This window comes from Talpa europaea (assembly GCF_964194135.1).
Source record: "Talpa europaea genome assembly, chromosome: 9".
NCBI lineage: Eukaryota > Metazoa > Chordata > Mammalia > Eulipotyphla > Talpidae > Talpa > Talpa europaea.
This window is the reverse complement of record NC_140076.1, coordinates 49,420,890-49,441,635: the sequence shown is the minus strand read 5'-3', so window position 1 is coordinate 49,441,635 and position 20,746 is coordinate 49,420,890. Positions and strand designations below refer to the sequence as shown.

General features: G+C 36.1%; 1 protein-coding gene across 1 annotated transcript in view; it reads left to right on the top strand.

Moving 5' to 3' along the window:
• Positions 1–1,617: 1,617 nt before the first annotated feature.
• The window catches only part of MSH4 (mutS homolog 4), a gene marked incomplete at its 3' end in the record, with an annotated part of 71,126 nt that continues 51,997 nt past the window's right edge, over positions 1,618–20,746 (top strand). Inside the window, exons 1-5 of the mRNA XM_084244308.1 lie at positions 1,618–1,792; positions 12,618–12,778; positions 15,869–15,979; positions 18,494–18,609; positions 19,812–19,985. Coding sequence (XP_084100434.1) covers positions 1,780–1,792; positions 12,618–12,778; positions 15,869–15,979; positions 18,494–18,609; positions 19,812–19,985 — 575 coding nt within the window. The 5' untranslated portion in view covers positions 1,618–1,779. The remainder of the gene's footprint in view (positions 1,793–12,617; positions 12,779–15,868; positions 15,980–18,493; positions 18,610–19,811; positions 19,986–20,746) is intronic.

Here is a 20,746-nt window from a genome sequence, read left to right as displayed (position 1 = left end):
GCATTTATGAAAGGTTGAAAAAATAAAATAATTCTATTTTGTGACATGTGAAATTTATATAAAATTCAGATTTTAGTACCTGGAAGTAAAATTTTATTGAAACAGCCATGCTCAATCATTTGCCATATTTATGGTTACTTATTTGAATGTTGTCAGAGTTGAGTAATTTTGAGAGACTATATGGCCTACAAAACCTAAAATATTTACCATCTGGCCCTTAATTTAAAAGTGTGCTGATCTGTGCTTTATAGTATGAGTAGTTAGGGCTGTACATGAAGGTTTGAGAATTGTTAGGAAATACATATTAATAGAAAGATAAAAGTTGGGATGTGAAGAGAAAACGTATAATGTTAATTTGTGAGAGAAAATTGAAAAAATATGAAACCCTGGGAAACCAAGAGCAGACAGACAAAACAGGATCTAGCAAAGGAAACTAAAAGCAAGTGGTTTAAGGGGAATGAAGATAGTTGTCGTGAAAAATGAGGAATAGGAGAAAAGAGCCCCACTATATGTATATATGTGTATATTTTATTTATATATATAAATAAAAGAACTTCTGTGTGCTAAGACACTATGTCAACCTGTACAGTCTTTCAAGTTTTATGACAACGCTGCAAAATAGTTAATAATCAGTAGGTAATAAACTAAACAAGGAACTGAGTCTACGTGAGTCTTAAACTTTTTATACTGCAACAGGGTGGTCCCCAGGAAAGGGGGAGGTTCCCTGCCCCACCCAAGGGAGGGTGGAGCTGAGCAGGAGGAGAAGCTGGAGAAGAGACTAAGGAAGGAAGCAGGATGGAGCCAGGAGACCTGGAGGAGGCGCATGGAGCCTAGAGACACGTAAAGAAACTGCGCTTGTCTTTTGGTCGTGGACTGGGTGACACAGATGTGGGTGAGACCTGTGGGGAGGTGACAATGGCAGCTTTTTGATGTTGATTTTGCTCTTTTCCTTCCGGGCTTGTCCGGTTGTTTGTGACCCTTTGCTGTGGGTCCCCACTGGAAGATGCTTTAGACTTGTAGCAGGCTTTGGGGCCTTGTTCTGGGCCGATCCCATATGGATGGACTTTTACCCACGAGGGGACGGGTAACTTTGGGTGCTTCTTTTAGAAACTAGACTCTTTGCCTTACCTGTATTGTTTCCTAGTTTTATTAAAGATCCTTCCCATTAGTCTCATGTGTTTTGTGTTGATGCGGCGGATGGCAGAACCCATTTAGAATAGGCAGGTTTGCGGGGTTTGGGCTGCCCCTCTCCCTGTCCTATAACAATACCATTGGCATAGGGAGAGTTTCAATGAAGAAGTCAAAAGGAAAAGAGGCCTCATAAATACTACATATAATTAGTATGCAAAGTTACACATCTGGTGTATTTGAAAATGAAAAGGTGATTGTAGGCAAGAGTAGTCTTGAACTTGTAGGAGGAAAAGCCATATAAACAAGCACTTTCCCTTATATTTTAGTACAAGATAATTTATTAATGTCATTAAATTTGCCATACTTTGTTCTATTTTTAAAATTAAACAGATGTGTATAGCAAGTGGACATGGTATAAATTATGCAACATTGCATAATTCTGATTCTTTAAGAATTAACACTAATTTTTTGAATTTAGGTTCATACTTTGGAAACAAAAGATCTTATGCAGAAAACACATTTGCATCAGATTTTACTCTTGGCACAAGCTCATCTTCTGTACGAGATAGTAATTACCCCCAGATCCTAAAAACTCCATTGTCTGCTAGAAATGCCCAGAGATCAGCGTATAAAACTTGGACACCACAAATGGGATATTCAGGTAAAATGTTCACTTAGGTGACCATTTGCAACTTAATGTTTTGTAAATTAGGGTACTTTAATTCATTTGAAGTGAGTTATAATTTATATGGAGGATTTAGTGATTAAATACATCAGTTTACCCATACCCATAATTTCAACTAATTAAAAAGGCTACATTGTTTCTGATACTGTTTTTTTTTTTAATAAATATGGGTCTACATTGTTTTAACCATTCTGACAAAACAGCACAGAAAGAAAAAGTACTCCTTTTTATATACAATATTTATTTCATTCTAGAAGTTAGTCTTGATGCACTACTGAGTTATTTTTTTTTTAATTTTTTTTTTTTATAGAGGCATGCTTTATTTATTTATTTGTTTGTTTGCTTGTTTATGCATGCACTGGGTACAGTCAGAAGCGCGGGAGGGTGAGAGAATTCACCAGAGCCAGAGCGAGGAGCAGAGCAGGCAGAGGCGAAGTACACTGCTGAGGGGAGCAGCGGGCGGCAGGAGAGGTCTGCGTGCCATGTGGGACCCTCCTCCGGGGGCCGGGGAGCAGCCGGGGATCGAACCGGCGCTGCAGAGGCCGCGGGCAGCTTCGCAACCCAGCGCTCAACTGCTGCGCCAGGGGGGAGGCCCACTACTGAGTTATTTTAATGCCTGTTTTAGTTTTTATATAAATCTACCAGGTTTTCTTGAGAAAATGGGTGAAATAGTTTTTTATGTTAAGAATTCTCTAAAATACAAACAGTGGATTTCTTGGTTACAGGATATGTGAATGTATACGTTTACATGATAAAGACATTATTTTTTTAAAGTGATTGTACCAGTATACACTCTGACTAATGATGTATAAAAGTTCTTTTTGATATATATCCTCTCTAACATTTGGTACTGTTCGATGTCATATAGTTTGAATTTGCCTTTTCCTGGTTTCTAATGAGGTTGCTCCTATTTTTGTATGCTTTTTGGCCGGTTTCGTGTATTTTTGTGAAATGACTGTTTTCTGGATTTGTAGACATTCTTTTTTTTTTTTACATCCACTTGTAAAGGTGAAATAGAACAACAAAGTAGCTTTCTGTTTCTTATCAGTAACTTAGGAATCTTTTCCTTTACTTACTAAAATTTTGGAAAAAAAATCATTATCAACTTCTTACTTACCTTGTTACCTCTTCCTCCAAACCGTCAGTTTGGAGAAGTGTTTGTAGGAATTCTTTGTACATTTAAATGCTAAATATTGATGATTATGTGTACTGTATATATCTTCTCTAGTTTTATAGCTTGTCTTTTTTTTTTTCCAAAGATTTATTTATTTATGCATACAAGAGCCGGGGTACAGGCCAGAGGTGTGGGGGGTGAGAGGATTCACCAGAGACAGAGTGGGGAACAGAACAGGCAGACCAACTGAAATACACTGCTGAGGGGAGCAGTGAGCAAGCCAGGAGAGGTCTGCTGCACCATATGGGTAGCTCCCTGGCTGGGAATCTACTGTGCTGTGCTGCAGTGGCTGCGGATAGCTTCACAGGTCGCCACTTAACCCCTTGCGCCACAGGGAGGCCCTATAGCTTGTTTTTTTATATGATGTCCTTTGATGAACAAACATCCTTAATTTTATACTTTTTTAGTGAATGCTCTATATCTTAAGAGAATGTTTTTTACAATTGTGTGTGTGTATATGTCTTAGGTCATTAGTTTAATTATGTTTAAATCCATATCAGTACTGACTTTTGAGGAGGTGTGTTAAAATTTCCCCATTATCATTGTGGACTTACAATTTCCCTTATTTCGTATATTTTGAAGCTATTTTAGTGGATTATAAAAATTTAGCATTGTTATATCTTACTATGAAATGATTCTTCTCTGGGTATACCTTTTGATTTATTTTATCTCTTAATATATTGCCACACATCTTTTCTATTGGTTAGTGTTTACATAATCTCTCTCTATATATATATGTGTGTGTGTGTGTGTGTGTGTATTCATTTTTTTATTCTCAAACTTTTGGATAGGCAAATGTTCTCTAGAGAAAATTCTTCAATACATTTCTACATTATACTACTTTTTTTTAAAAGTTAAATTGAAAGTGTCAATATGACCCCATGATATATTTTTCTAACAGCTTTCTTAAGTTATAGTTAACCTAATAAACTGCACATATTTAAAGTATAAATTCCATTTGTCCTGACACGTATACAGGTATTCATGAAACTCTTTAATGCTTTTAAGATTTTTATATGTATTATCGTATGTTTGTGTGTATTTTGTCCTGAAGTTTGCTATTTTCAGCAAGAGAAGTTATTCAAATAATTTTGTCCATTACCAAAGGCAGAAGTCAGAGTTCTTCATTTTAATAGTCAAATGTATTGATGATTTCTTTTATAATTGTTACTTCTGTGTATTAATTTGGAATTTCCTTTTTAAAAAGATTTATTTTTATTTATGCATATAAGAACTGTAGTGTAGACCAGAAGGGAGGTGGGAGAGAGGATTCACCAGAGACAGAGTGGGGAGCAGAACAGGAGGATCTACAAATCGCTGAGGGGAGCAGCAGGTAAGACAGGAGAGGTCTTCTGCACCATTTGTGGGTTAGCTCCCTGACCGGGGATTGAACTTTTGCTGCAGTGGCTGGGATAGCTTGATAGAACTGAGACTTTTACCCCTGCGACACCAGGGAGGCCCAGAAATTTCATTCTTGTACCTGGTCAGAACAATATTTGCTACTTTCCAAGAGTTTCAAAGTTTTTTTTCTCTCCTTTTATTAATTTTTTACATTGTTCTATATTTTGACTTTTAAGTATTTAATATACCTGGCATTGATTTTTGTTTATAAGAGGCAACAAGTCAACTTCATTTTTTCCATAGAGATAATTTCTATTTCTTGAATATCCTTCCATTCTCCACTGACTTACAATTTCATCTTTGTCATATACCAGAGTCACATTCACATTTGTACATGCATGTGTGCGCGCACACACATTCACACACAAACTCACAGAGTTCTGTCTGTTTAAGCTGGTATCATACTGTGAAGAAAGTAAATCTTGATATCTAGTATATAGTCAACTATTATTTATACCTTGTTTATGCCTACATGTTATTCCTTGCAGAAAGACTTCTGTGATACTGTAAGTGTGGATTAAACCTTTCTGCTAAGTGTCCCTATTGTACTTTACATTTTACTAATGATATTGCTATTTGAATTGTCTTTCTTCTCTGCTAGACTATAAACTTTATGCGGAAAGAGACTGTAATAGTCCAGATCTATTCTGAAGATAGAACCACAGTGACTTAAACAGGGGAGATGTAATATAAAGTCTCATGAAATTATTATAAAAGAGTAACTGTAGGGTATAAGAAAACCTCATAAGGCACCCTAGGATTGAGGGCTGTGCCCAAGAGTTCATAATTAGAAGAGGGTCCCTTCTGGAACCCATATTCAAGATTAGGGTATTGATCTCATTAGAGAAGTGGAATTGAACATACTGAATGACACAGCTTATAGATTTATAAGGCCAGAGTTTTTCTGCTTTCCAAGAAAGGTTGAGAGAAAGCAGACAGGAAAAGTGAACTATAACTAGTGACTGGCATTGTGACTGTACAGAGGGACTGGGCTCTGGTGTGGGCAGGAGGTCTGGAGCACACAGTCTTCCTTTTGGGGGGACAGTGGCATCAAGAGAAATGTAGGAGACAAACTTGAGGAAAGGTGAAAGAGTAGAATCAGGGTACTATATAGACTGGAGGCTTAGAAAGTAGGACATCTGTTTCAAGAGGGCTCCCAGAAGGGCTGGGACTGTGAGATTTCCAAGGGACAGTGCTTACTGTATGCGGCTGGGGCATATCTCCACCAGATGTCCTCATACTTACACTGCTGATCCACCATGCTGCAGTGAAAACTGCAGGAGAGTCCTTCATTCTACAGGGTCCATCAGTGTCTTCTGAAAAAGACATTATGTACACTTTAGAGGAGAATCATTATAGGAATTCTGTTCATAATTGCAGAGCTTATAATTAAAGGGTGAATTTGGAGGTGAATGACATTAAATTGATAACGGGTCTAACTCATGGCTGCTCAACTTCCATATGTATCCATCTACTTACATTTGGACTTCTTTATAACAGCAAAACAGTTCTTTCTTTTTAAAAAAAAAACAACTTTTTTTTAAAAGATTTATTTATTTTTATACAAGAGCTGGGGTACAGGCCAGAGGTGTGGGGGGTGAGAGAATTCACCAGAGACAGAGCAGGGAGCAGAACAGGCAGATGGACTGAAAACACTGCTGAGGGGAGCAGCAGGAGAGACAGGAGAGGTCTGCTGCTCCATGTGGGTATCTCCCTTGCCGGCCGGGATTGAACCTGCACTGCAGAGGCTGACAGCTTCACAGTGTGGCACTCAACTCCCTATGCCGCTGGGGAGGCTCCAGTTCTGTCTTTCTACCTAACAGAATCCATCTAGCCTCGCAACTAGAGTTGTCATTCTTTACCAAAATGAGAAGACTTACTGTCTCAAATCATTGTTTGTTGATTATTTCATATTCAATCATGGCCCCATTGAATCTTCTGTCACCCAAAGAGTAACCACAAAGTTATTGTCTAATAAGTTGTGTATAAATTTTTAAAAATTGAAATGATAGAGAAGATAATGGCTAGTTTGTACAAATAAACACACACACACACACACACACACACCCAAAGCATAGAGAAAATACCCAAAACTACTACAGTTCTTGTTTGTGTAATTCATCATGAGTTGATGATGGCAGTTGATACCTATGGCTTTCTCCATTACTCATTTTATGTTTCTCTTACCTTAAGCAATAAGCATGGAGTAAGTAATCCAAACATTCATTGCTGGAGGGTCTAAGTTCTTAGTAATCCTGTTTTTTCTGGTTGTGGTAGTTCTCCATTAACCTTTAATATTGAAAATACTAAAAGGTGCCCCAGAGAATCCCCTGAATTCCAGATATGGTTCTCTTTGCCTTCATCGCATAATACAATATGGTGATTTCCCTTGGTAACCAGGATCTACTGCTCCATTCATAGGTGCTACCTACCCCCCTGCCCCTTGCCTGTTGTTCAGTAGCATAAATAAGAAGTCCAGAAAGACCAGGTGGCAGTCTCATCTTCCAATATAGAGGTAACATTGTTGTGTCATCTGGCAGAAGCACTAACCTGTGAAGACCAAGATTTCCAGGTAATAGAGAGAGCAAAATTGTGAGGGTGGATGCATATATCTTTAGGTAGCTTAGTAGGTATGATAAGTGAAAGTAGCCACTTCTACTTCCACCCCTGATTTTTGGATATGTGTATTCTGGCAATGAGGAGTATAGCATCGCATTATGGCCTCTGAATCAAAGTATAAACTGTCCTGTAAGACACAACCCCATTTTCAGGGAGGTGTTTTCTACTTGGCACCATAACTGAATCTTCAGTAAGCCACTTGTCTTTTGATTAATTAGACATTTCTGGGTGATGGAGTATATATGACCTGTTGATTCAATGGGGATGAGCCCATTGATGTGAAATGAATTCCTTGATTAGGTGTAATACTGTGTGGAATGACTGAATGGTGGATAAGGTAGGCTATGAGTTCACAGATGAACATGTTGGTGGAAGTATTGTGGGCCAGAAAGACAAAATCATATCTAGAATATGTGTTTATTCCACTGAAGATAAAATTTTCCCTTCCATGATGGAAGAAATCCAGTGTATTCAACCTAGTATCAGCTGTCCTCTTGGAGAGTGGTACTGTATGGGGCATTAAATGCTGACCTCTGCTGTTGGCACATTGGGCACTCAGGAGTGGTGTTAGCCAAGCCCACCTTGGAGAGAGGAAGTTAGTAATGATAAGGATACAATAAATAGTAATGATAAGGATACAATAAAATAACCAAATAAAATTGGTTTTTCTCATTTACTGCTGATGACATTAAAAACTGGTACAATTCTGAAAAGAAATTTGGCAGTATAGAAGAGATCATTATAAAATGGTGATTTTCATTTGTTCTAGTAATTTGACTTCTAAGGATTTGTTTTAAAGAAATAATAAGAAACCCAGAAAATATTTTCATGTACTGGGATGCTCATCATAGTATTATTTATGAGCTATCAATGTAAATGTTCTTTTAGAAGCTTAAGGGACATGTCTTCTGAGTATACTGAATTTCCACTGGAACTTGATATTTATTTTCTAGTTAAAAATAAGGTCATAGTCTATTGCATAATTTAAGCTCATTTCTATAGAGCTGATATAAATGCAGTCACTATGTATAAAATGGTGTTCATAACAAAAGGGTTCCAAGGTCTAGACACAATATTTCTTTCTTTATTATTAATATATATATTTTACATCATTGCTTATTTTTGTACAATGTATGCTTGTATGGTTTCTCCTTTCAGGTGTATTCCCTGTAAAATTCCCACCACCAATTTACCCATGAACCATTACCATAGTCCCTTGTGTTCTCCTCTCCCCTGTTTTGATTCTTCTACCTCTTCCTCCTTCCCAGAATATTTCTGATATTTAGTTGCCTACTAATTAATTTATTTATTTTTATTGTTATTGTTATTTTTTCCCTGATCCCTTATTTGGTTCCCCTCTATTCTGCCTAGAAGTGAAAACATATGATATTTTTCTTTTTCCTTCTGGCTTATTTCACTGAGCATAATCCTTTCTAGCTCCATCCATGTTGCTGCAAATGGCATGAGTTTATCTTTTTTGATTGCTAAGTAGTATTTCATTGGGTACATACCACATCTTCTAGATCTAGTCATCTATTTTTGGGCATTTGGGTTTCCATATCTTACCTATTGTAAATAGTGCTGCAGTAAACATAGGGGTGCAGGTATCATTTTGAATTAGTGTTTTTCTGTTTGGGTAGATTCCTAGGAGTGGAATTGCTGGATCATATGGTATCTCCATTTTTAGTAGTTTGCGGAACCTACACACATCTTTCCTTAGTGGTTGAACCAGTTTGCATTCCCACCAGTAATGTAGGAAAGTTCCTTTTTCTCTACATCATCGCCAACATTTGTTGTTGCCTGTTTTGTTTTTTTAAAGATTTTATTTAGTTTTGCATAGAAGAACTGGGGTATAGGCCAGAGGTATGGGGGGTGGGATAGAGGATTCACCAGAGACAGCATGGGGAGCAGAACAGGTTTATTTACTTAAAAAACACTGCTGAGGGGAGCAGTGAGTAAGACAGGAGAGGTCTGCTGTGCCATGTGGGTTAGCTCCCTGGCTGGGGATCTTACTCTGGTCATGTGGGTGATAGCTCTGAGATTTAACCCCTATGGCATACCAGGCCCTGTTGCCTGTTTTTTCTTTCATATGTGCTGTTTTCACTGGTGTAAGGTGGTATCTCTTTGTGGTTTTGATTTGCATTTCCCTGATTATAAGTGATGTTGAACATTTTTCATATACCTATTGGTCATTTGCATTTCCTGTTTGGAGAAGTGTCTTTTTAGCTTTGCTGCCAATTTTTTAACTGATTGTTTATTTTGTTTTTAGTGAGTCTTGTGAGCTCTTTGTAGACCTTTGTGATCAGTCCCTTATCAGTCAGTTGTATTGTGTGCAAAAATTTTCTCCCAGTCAGTAGGATATCTCTTTGTTTTAGTTATTGTCTCTTTTGCTGTATAGATGCTTTGTAGTTTGATGCAGTCCCAGCTGTTTATCTTTTCCTTCACTTTTTCTTTGCTTTGGGGCATGTAGACATAATAGATATTTAAATGAACTCTTAAGTTGACTACTGACTCAGGTAGCATAAATGTGTAAGTAATTTCTTAGGTATTATAATAGAAGAATAGGTATTAGATGGAAGAAAAGAATCTAGAGCCGGGAGGGAAAGTAGGGATGGAAAGGGGATTAAAAAATTGATAGGTAATAAAAGATAATTTTGCTTCTTTGAAAATATAATTTTAGTTATTTTTAGTCTGACTTTTTTTCATCCATGAATAATGCTCTGTATTGAAGTAATTCATATACCTTACAAATCACCTCTGTGTTATTGCATTTAATTCTACAACAACTTTGTTAATAAGACTTGGTATTTTTAGTTTAGAGATGAAGCAGTGGCAACTTCAGAAAGGTTAAACAATTTACTTAAATATTCATTGTTTGAAAAGTATAGATTTTAAAATAAGTAATATATATATAGTGATTAAGAATACTAACTCTGAAGTGAGGCTGCCTGGGTGTAATTTCTTACTATTAGTTCTGTCTATGACTTGGTCTCCTTATAATGTCTTTTTAACAGAATTGTTGTGAAAATTAAATAAGCTAATCTAAGTAAAGAGCTTAGAACATTCTTGGCACATTAATAAAATATCCAACTTTATCCAAATGTATCATAATTGGATTTTATAATTGTACAATGTTTTATATTTTTATTTTTTAAAGATTATTTATTTATACAAGAACCGGGATACAGGCCAGATTTGTGGGAGGGTGAGAGGATTCACCAGAGACAGCAGGGAGCAGAACAGGCAGACTGATGAAATACACTGCTGAGGGGAGCAGTGGGCGCAACAGGAGAGGTCTGCAGCGCCATGTGGGACCCTTGCCGGCTGGGATCAAACCAGCCCTGCAGAGGCTGCAGACAGCTTCACAGAGCTGCGCTCAACCACCTGGGCCACCAGGAGAGGCCCATGTTTTCTATTTTTAAAAGGTATCTCATTTATAATCCCATTTGAGCCTTTCAACCGGCTTTTGATTTAGGCAGAAAAGTTACTACATTTATTTTGTGGTTTTTAAATGATCATGAAATAATTTACTCGCATTTATATAGCTTTTATTTTTTAAAAAAGATTTTATTTACTTTTGCATAGAAAAGCTGGGGTGTAAGGCTGAGGTGGAAGTGGGGAGAGGATTCACCAGAGACATTGTGGAGCAGAGCAGGTGGATTTACTGAAATACACTGCTAAGGGCAGCAGGTGAGATGAGAGGTCTGCTGTGCCATGTGGGTTAGCTCCCTGGCTGGAGATCAAATTCAGGCTGTTGTTAACTCTCGAGGTGGGCAGGTGGGCCATCTAAGTGATAGTTCTGAGACTTAACCCCTTAGCCACGAGGGAGGCCCTGTATAACTTTTAAATGATAGGGTAGGGTCAGAAAACCTTACCCTTATTTAGATTTTCTGACAACAAATTCCATCTTCCTTTCATTACATCACTCCAATAAAATGCAAAATAAAAGACTGTATTCATTATTTCTAAATGTGAAGATAAGTTTTGAACATTTTTGTTTGATCTGGGTATGAAAAGTTACTGTATTTTTATTGTGAAGGTTAAAGAAATTTAAAAAATGCGTAGTGAAATACTATTATTTTAAATCCTTGTTAATATTTTGACAGTATAGGATTTCTCCCCTCAGGTGCGGTCACCATAGTTCTCCTACTACCAGAACACCATCATCCTCCATCGTAGTCCATTGTGCTCTCCCCACCCGCTCCCAACCCTTTCCCCTTTCCCTCTGATGCCTCAGATCTGTGGTCAGCTTGTAGTGTTTGTCTGATTCTTTGTCTGTATTCCATATATAAGTGAGGCCATCCAGTATTTATCTTTATTTTTCTGGATATTTCAGTTAGCATAATCCCTTTCAGCTCTATCCATGTTGCTGCAAATGGCTTGAATTTATCTTTTTTGATCTTACTTGAGTAGCAAGTAAACCATTCCACCAATCTGTTCTTGGACATTTAGGTTATTTCCATATCTTGGCTATTGTAAATAATGGTGCAGTAAATATAGGACTGCAGGTTTCCTTCTGAATTAGTGTTTTTGTGTTCTTTGGGTATATGCCTAAGAGTAGATTTGCTGCTGGGGTCAAATGGCAGAGCCATTTTCAGTCTTTTAAGGAGCCTCCACACAGTTTTCCATAGGGGCTAGACCAGTGTACATTCCCATCAACAGTGTAAGAGGGTTCTTTTTCGCCATACCCTCATTGGCACCTGCTGTTTCTGGTCATTTTTTTTTTCAAAGATTTATTTATTCATGCATATAAGAGCTGGGGTACAGGCCAGAGATGGGGGGGGGGTGAGAGGATTCACCAGAGACAGAGTGGGGGACAGAACAGGCAGACTGACTGAAATACACTGCTGAGGGGAACAGTAGGTGAGACAGGAGAGGTCTGCCTCGTCATGTTTGTTGCTCCCTGGCCGGCCGGGGATTGAACTCATGCTGCAGAGGCTGTGGATTGCTTCATAGTGCAGTGCTTAACCCCTTGCCAGGGAGAACTCTGGCCTTTTTTAACATAGGTCATTTACTGGTATGAGGTGGTATCTCATTGTGGTTTTGATTTGTTTTTCCCTGATGTTAAATGATGATGAACATTTCATATGTCAGCCATTTGTTTATCTTCTTTGGAGAAGTGCCTATTTAGCTCTTCTGTGCACTTTTTTTTATTAGGTTATTTGTTTTCTTTTTGTTGAGTTGTACAAACTTTTTGTAGATCTTTAATATAAGTCCTTTGTTAGATGAATGGTGTACAGATATTTTCTCTCATTCAGTATGGTCTCTTTGTTTTGGTTATGGTCTCTCTCTCTCTCTGCAGAAGCTTTTTAGTTTGGTGTAGTCACAATTGTTCATATTCTTTTTTGTTTTCTTTGCTGCTAGGGATAAATCTGCAAAGATTGCTAGAGCTTATGTCATAGAATGTGGTGCCTATGTTTTCTTCAATGTATTTTATGGCTTGAAGTATTATATCCAAGTCTTTTATCCATTTTTGAAGTTATTTTTGATGAGAAAAAATATTTCCTTGATATTATAACTGTGTTCTAGGTTTGATTCTGTGCACTTATATAAAATGAACTAAAATTATTAATATTCATACTTTTTTCTAAATTTTTTTTTTAATAGCTACATCCTCATCTGCAGTTTCTGCACACTCTCCATCAGTTATTGTAGCTGTTGTAGAAGGAAGAGGACTTGCCAGAGGTGAAATAGGAATGGCAAGTATTGATTTAAAAAGTCCACAAATTATATTATCTCAGTTTGCAGACAACACAACATATGCAAAGGTATGTATTTATAATCCTAGAAAATGGTTAATCCAGTAGGCATTATGTTGATTTTCAAGTCCGTGCTTTCCTAATTAATTTACTTTTTGGTAGAATAAAGTTACCCATGTTTGCATCAGCATAGGTTATTCTAAATTAAAATGAAATTGTGTTACATCTGATTTTACATTTTCAGTGTATTTTGTCCTAAAAATAATGTGCTTTACACTATTACTTGAACATTCCAAATTATTATACTATTAGTTTTGAGAATTAATATCTTTAATGATTCTTTTTTTTAAAAAGATTTATTTATTTATACAAGAACTGGGGTACAGGCCAGAGGCGCGGGAGGGTGAGAGGATTCACCAAGGACAGAGCGGGGAGTAGAACAGGCAGACAGACTGAAGACACTGCTGAGGGGAGCAGTGGGCGACACAGGAGAGGTCTGCCGCGCCATGTGGGTTTCTCCCTGGCTGGCCGGGAATCAAACCGGTGCTGCAGAGGCTGTGGACAGCTTTACAGTGCTGCACTTAACCCGCTGCCCCATCAGGGATGCCCTAAATTAATGATTCTTAGACTCATTAACAAAATAATACCTGTGATAATGCTAACTTCAGAGGGTCTTCTGAATTGTATTTGAATGTTATTTTTCAGTGTTAAGGGAAACTGGTTTCTTAGCTCTGTCATAATTTAGTCTCTTACCTTCATTCCTATAACTTGTCAGTTTGGGCCACTGGCCTGTTTTCATGGGAATTTGTGTGATTTATCAGGTAGAAGAGTCTACTTCTAATTTCTATATTCTAAAGGTTATTTGGCCCAATTACTAATATTTAATACAGTATTCTATAATATATGGTGTATTTTTCTTATTCCTTAATTTTTTAAATTAACTAATTTATTTTTAATTGAGGTAAATTTTAGATACCCTCATCAGGTACAGTGATAGACTACCATAGTGCTCTCACTACCAAATTAACCCAAAGACCATCACCATGGTCTATTGTGCTTCCCTCCCTCTTTGTTCTTACCCCTTTCACATCCCCTCCACATCTTGGTGCTTCAATTCAGTCAGCTGTCAAAGGTTAGTTTTTAAGCTTGTCTTTATCTGACTCTTAGTTTAGTTACTTTATATTCCGTATTTAGTGATACCGTATGGTATTTATCTTTCTCCTTCTGACTTATTATCTCTTCCAGATTCATCCATAATGCTGCAAATAGCATGAATTTATCCTTTTTGATTGCTGAGTAATAGTCCATTTTATATTTATACTGTATCTTGATTCACTCATTTGTTTTGGGGCAATTAGGTTGTTTCCATAATTTAGCTGTAGTAAATAGTGCTGCAATAAACATGGGAGTGCAAATTGCTTTTTGAATTAGTGATTTTGAATTTTTTGGGTGGAGACCTAGGAGTGGAAGTACTGGGTGGATGGGTGTTCCATTTTTTATGTTTTGAGACACCTCCACACTACTTTCCATAAAAGCTAGACCAGTTTGCATTCCCACCAGCAGTGTAGAAGCATTCCTTTTTCTCCACATCTTCACCAGCACTTGTTGTTTCTGTTCTTTTTGATATGGGTCATTCTCTTAGATGTGAGATGGTGTCTCAATGTGGTCTTGATTTGCATTTCCCTAATTATAAATGATGGTGAACATTTTTTCATGTGCCTGTTTTCCATTTGTATGTCTTCGTAGAAAAAGTATCTGTTTAGTTTTTCTGTCCATTTTTTGATTGGGTTATTTCATTTGTGGAATTTTATGAGTTCTTTGTATATGTTTGATATCAGTCCTTTGTCAGAAATAAGGTGTACAAATATTTTCTCCCATTCGGTAGGGTGTCTTTTCATTTTATTTATGGCTTCTTTTGCTGTGCAGCAGCTTTTTAGTTTGATGGTTTTCCAATTATTTATCTAATTCCCCTCTGTAGTCCCTAGCATGTAAGTTTTCTTTTTCTCAATAAATTTTTGGCATAGTTACCCTAAATAATATTAGTACTGCATAATAAGTTTGTCTCTGGGTCCTTTGATTTTTTTTTTTTTTTGCATAGAAGAACTGGGGTGTAGGCCATAGGTGTGGGTGGTGAGAGGATTCACCAGAGACAGAGTGGGGAACAGAACAGGCACATCTACTGAAGTATACTGCCGAGGGGAGCAGGGGGCGAGACAGAAAAGGTCTGCTGCGCCATATGTGGTTAGCTCCTTGGCTGGGGATCAAACTTAAGCCGTATTGGTGATAGTGATGAGACTTAACTCCTAGACCACAAGGGAGGCCTGTACATCACATTTTTTTTTAAAGATTTATTTATTTATGCATATAAGAGCTGGGGTACAGTCCAGAGATGTGGGGGGTGAGAGAACTCATCAGAGACAGAGTGGGGAACAGAACAGGTAGAATGACTGAAATAAACTGCTGAGGGCAGCAGCGGGCGAGACAGGCGAGGTCTGTTGTGCCATGTGGGTCTCTTCCTAGCTGACCGGGGATCAAACTCGTGCTGCAGAGGCTGTGGGTTTCTTCATAGTGCAGTGTTTAACCCCTTGTGCCACCAGGGAGGCCCCCGTATATCACATTCTTTATGTAATTAAAAAAAAATAGAAAAAAAAAAGTTTAGGCATATTGATTAAGAATAAATGTCTTTATAGTTCTAAGAAATTCTCTTATGTTGTGCATTTAGTCATAAAGCAGATTTTTCCCATCTGTATTTCTTTACTTTTCAATTACTGAGCTATATCAGTGTGACCATACTAATTATAGCACCATAGTTATGTTAGGAATGTGTTTATGTTCTTTCTGAAGATGGATAAAATGTTGACCAGAAGAATTTATTTTAAATTCTTTCTTATTTTAGAAAGACATATTTGATAATACAAATTAATTCTTATGCTTAGAATTACTGCAAACTTATGAGAAAAACATAGCCTATGTTTATGATAATTTTATGATATACTTTAATATATAGTTATTAGAATTATTTTTAATTAAAATATTTAATTGGGATAGTTGAATTTTGTATACATATGAATTAATTTTAAGTTATCTCTCATAGAAATATGAAACTTTGTTTCAGAGAATCTTAAGCTTATATTTAAGAAATTATTCAAACAATTTTAGGTTATTACTAAACTCAAAATTTTATCACCTTTGGAAATAATAATGTCAAATACTGCATGTGTTGTGGGGAATTCAACCAAGTTGTTTACAATGATCACAGAAAATTTCAAGGTAAGTAATTTTTATTCTTAATAGTAATATTCAAGATCTTTATTGAAAGACTCATTTTGTAATATTATAATAAAGAATAATAGTTTGAGAATTCAGCACCCTAAAATACTCACTAGATACAAGTCTTAATCTAAGGGACTGTTAACATATACAATAAAAATGACAAAGAACCCACTTATTTAATTTGGTACCTTTGGTCTATTTTAAACAAAAGGAAAAATGTTTTAGGTAATGAGGAGACTTATCATTATACAATAGGAAGATCCTTAGAGAAATTACAGATTTCCTTAGGTATAGCTCCCTGGAAACTAGCTGTGTTGTGAACCTAGTTGCAACTGAAGTTCTTGTTCTTCTAGGGGGATAAAAACCTTTAGTAAGTACTTTTTCTTTTAGAGAATTTGAACTTTATTACATAATTCTTTCAGTTCCCTTGTAGTTACCCCACTACTATAGTCTCTTTCAATTGGAATGTGGCAGATAAGTCCTCTGAAACCTAATACAACCAATACCCTTCTCAGTAAGGACCTTTCTACCATGTAGTATATCCCTTTCCTCTAACAAATCTCCCTGATTTGTGGAGTAAGGATTGTGATTCCAAACCAAATAGGCAGTCATGCTGTTGGATTAATTCCCAAGGAGTGCAAATTATTTTTAGAATATACTATATTTTGTTAGGTTTATAGACTTATCTTTCACACATTTGGAGCCAAGCTAAGATTGAGGGTCTAATGAGTTCTTTATTGTTTTTATTATATTCAGCATTTGTATTAATGGGAGATCTGTTTGGTGCTCTTAGATGTCCTTTGTAGCTCAACTGCCTGACTCATTGCCAGAAATTGTGCAATATCTCTATTAGATGAATTAATTCAAAATTCTTTTCATCACCCCTATTTACATATACCTCTACAACTTTTGTTATTTTGGTCTGATTAGACATTCTAAATTTTTTGATTACAAATAAGAGAAATTAAACTAGCTTAAATAAAAAGGGACATTTTAGAGGCTATGTAACTTCAAAGCCAAGTAGTTAGATAGACCCTATTCCTACTCACATTCCCTTCACTAATTTTTTTTTTCATGCTGTAGATAGATTACCTCTATGAGGTTTAAAAGATGATTGCTGTTGCCTGTGGACTGATGTCATCTCAGCTTAGTCAACTCAAAGATAAGGCTTTCTTCTAGTATCCAAATATGAATTTGAGGGAAGGATCCTAACTGTTCCTGCTTGTTCATGTTTCCACTTGTTATACTAATCACTGTTTCTAGGGTAGAGGAGCTATGATTGATTAATATCAGGTCATTTGCTGACATTGCTGGTAGCAGAGTACTGTAATTGACATTCCTACCAGAACCACATACAGTGTGGCATGGATAAATGCAGCAAAGCAAAACAACGTGTATTTACTACACTTGAGATTTAAGGCAGTTTTACAATAGAGATTCAAATCCTGATTCTAAGTGACCTTGTGCAAGTTAGGTTACTTAATCTTGTTGGGTTTCAGGGTTTTTTCCCCACTAGTGAAATACTATAATAACAGGTATAATTCCGAGAGAACTGATATTAGGATAATGAGAAATGTATTCATTGGTTAGGTTACATTAAGGCATCAAATTACATTTACATACTTAGGATAAAAGTATTAGTAGCAGAGGGAAAAATCAACATTATCATTATTGCCACACTTATCATAAAGAGACCTTCATTAAGTTAAAATCATTATGAGTTGGCGGGATCATAGATTTTGTAGTTAAAGAAGTCTAAAGTCAAATCTCAGCCAGGCCACATATATTAACTTCTATGATATTGGAAAAGTTACTTCACTTTTCAGAATTTTATTTGCAGGAAAATTGGAGTTAGTAAGACTTACTGCATAGGGTTATTATAATGATATTGTTAAGACAATCTTGGCACGTGAAAAATCCCTTCTGACTCATGATTTTTTTTTGACTTACAACTCATAATTCATCATTACTCTCCTTATCTATTACATACCCTTTCAAAATAGGTAAATGTTTTACTCTGTACTGCATGCTTTTCCCCTGTCTCTTTTTTAAAAGTTCTGTTATTTCCTTTATTCTAAATAAATGAAATTCACATCACGTAGATAGCATTTCATGGATTTAATAACTGAAATTGGTGTTTTCATTTTCAACTAATGTACAAATTATTAGAGTATGTAAGGCTGAATGTAAAACTTATGTGATGATGTTGCTGTGAACTAAAATTACCAGAAGGCAGAAATCCTCATGTTTATTTTTATTATTGTACTTAACATTCATTTAAATTTCATGTATGGCCTGATTAGAACTATAGACTACTATAACTAACTTAGCAAGACAAATAATCTTTCAGTAAATAACAAGAAAATCTTTTTTTTTAATTTTGGGGAATATTAAAACATAAACTTTATGTAATACTTAAGCCACCTACCCATTTAGTAATGTATATTTAAGAAAGAAATTTGGGTAATACATGAAATTTAAAATTTATTTTGAAATTAAAATTTCTTTCAGAATGTTAATTTCACTACTATCCAAAGGAAATACTTTAATGAAACAAAAGGATTAGAGTATATTGAACAGTTATGCATAACTGAATTCAGCACTGTCCTAATGGAGGTTCAGTCCAAGTAAGTTATGACTTAAGGAAAGTAATAAATCTCGTGTGTGAGTTCCATTCGGGCAAGATATTTTGATTATTTTGTTTTCTGTTGTATCGCTACCTTTTGGAAAATGCCTGATTTATAATAGACACAGTAATTATTGAAATAGCAAAATAGCTAAAATTTTTTTACAAGGCAAATCTTACTTATGCAATATATATAGAATTTCTTCAATTTAGTCATAATCTATTGTCCTAATGGTTGCTGCTCACTTTACTTGGAAAGGAAAAGCTCAAATAGCTTCAGTAAACTAGAAAGTGAGAAAGTGAGGGCACAGGTGAAACACAGGTAAAGCTGTATTACCATTACTTTTTACCTTTACTTTTTTTTTTTAAAGATTTATTTATTTATGCATACAAGATCTGGGGTACAGGCCAGAGATGCAGGGAGTGAGAGGACTCACCAAAGACAGAATGGAGAACAGAACAGGCGGATTGACTGAAATACACTCCTGAGGGGAGCAGCGGGCGAGACAGGAGAGGTCTACTGCACCATGTGGGTTGCTCCCTGGCCGGCCAGGGATAGAACTCGTATTGTAGAGGCTGTGGATTGCTTCATAGTGTGGTGCTTTAACCCCTTGCGCCACCAGGGAGGTCCTTTTACCTTTACTTTTAAAGGATTCAGGGTAAGACAGGAAATGATATTTTTGGAAAGGATAGTTCTAAAGAACATGCTAAATAGATACTTTCTTTAAACAACTTGGACCACTGGTTTACTTATTTGATCATGTTTACCTTCACCAAGGTCAAAACATACTTTCCTCCTAACTCTATCTTTAAAGCCCTCAGTCTCCAAGAGAAATCAAATATTGTACAGAAATGAACAATGATATAAGAAAATTAAAAAAAAAAACAACTTTCAGGCTCTCTTTCAGTATTATCTGAGTACTTAGAAAGGCATATTAAAAATAGAGACAAATTATCATTGAATGTTGTCTCCATAATATGTGATTTATTGGGATTTAGTATTAGACTGCAGAAAGTTGTCTATTTTTAATCAATTTCCCAATTGATTAGAGGTTATATAGCCAGTTTTCAAAAATACGGAGTGCTTTGTGTGCTTCTTTCCTTTGAATTTAAGCACATATTTATAATCTATTATTTAGGTGAAGTGACTATTTCCTTTTTAACAATAATTTTTTTATTCTAAAAAAATTGTTCACCTTGCAGATATTACTGCCTTGCAGCTGTTGCAGCTTTAGTGAAGTATGTTGAATTTATTCAAAATTCAGTTTATGCACCAAAATCCCTGAAGATCTGTTTCCAAGGTAGTGAACAGACAGCCATGATAGATTCATCAACAGCCCAAAACCTTGAATTACTAATTAATAATCAAGATTGTAGGTAAGAGCAACCAATTTTTTTTTGCAAAGCATAATAGTATATTATGTATTTTTTGTGAATATCTTTTTATTTCTTTAAATTGTTTGGTAAACAAATATGTTTTTTATATACATGTGTTATTTCTACAACTTGGCTATTGTAAATAGTGCTGCAGTGAACATAGGAGTAAATGTATCTCTTTAAATTAGTGTATTTGACTACGGGATTTGCACATCAAAGACATCTTTACAGACACATCACCCAAAGCAGTGATAGTGAAGACAAAGATAAACAGCTGGGACTACATCAAATTAAAGAGCTTCTGCACAGCAAAAGAGACAATAACAAAAACAAAGAGAAACCCCACCAACTGGGAGAACATTTTTGCACCCAACACTAATGATAAAGGACTGATCACAAAAATCTGCAAAGAGCTGATGAGACTCAGCAACAACAAAGAAAATAATCCAGTCAAAAAATGGGCAGAAGAGCTAAAAAGAAACTTCTCTGAAGAGGAAATGCAAATGGCCAACAGACATATGAAAAAATGTTCAACATCACTTGTAATCAGGGAAATGCAAATCAAAACTACCATGAGATACCATCTCACACCAGTGAGAATGGCACATATTAAAAAAACTAGCAACAACAAATGTTGGTGAGGGTGTGGAGAAAAAGGAACTCTTCTGCACTGTTGGTGGGAGTGCAAACTGGTCCAACCACTATGGAGAGCTGTGTGGAGATTTCTGGACCTACTGAACATAGAGCTTCCATATGATCCA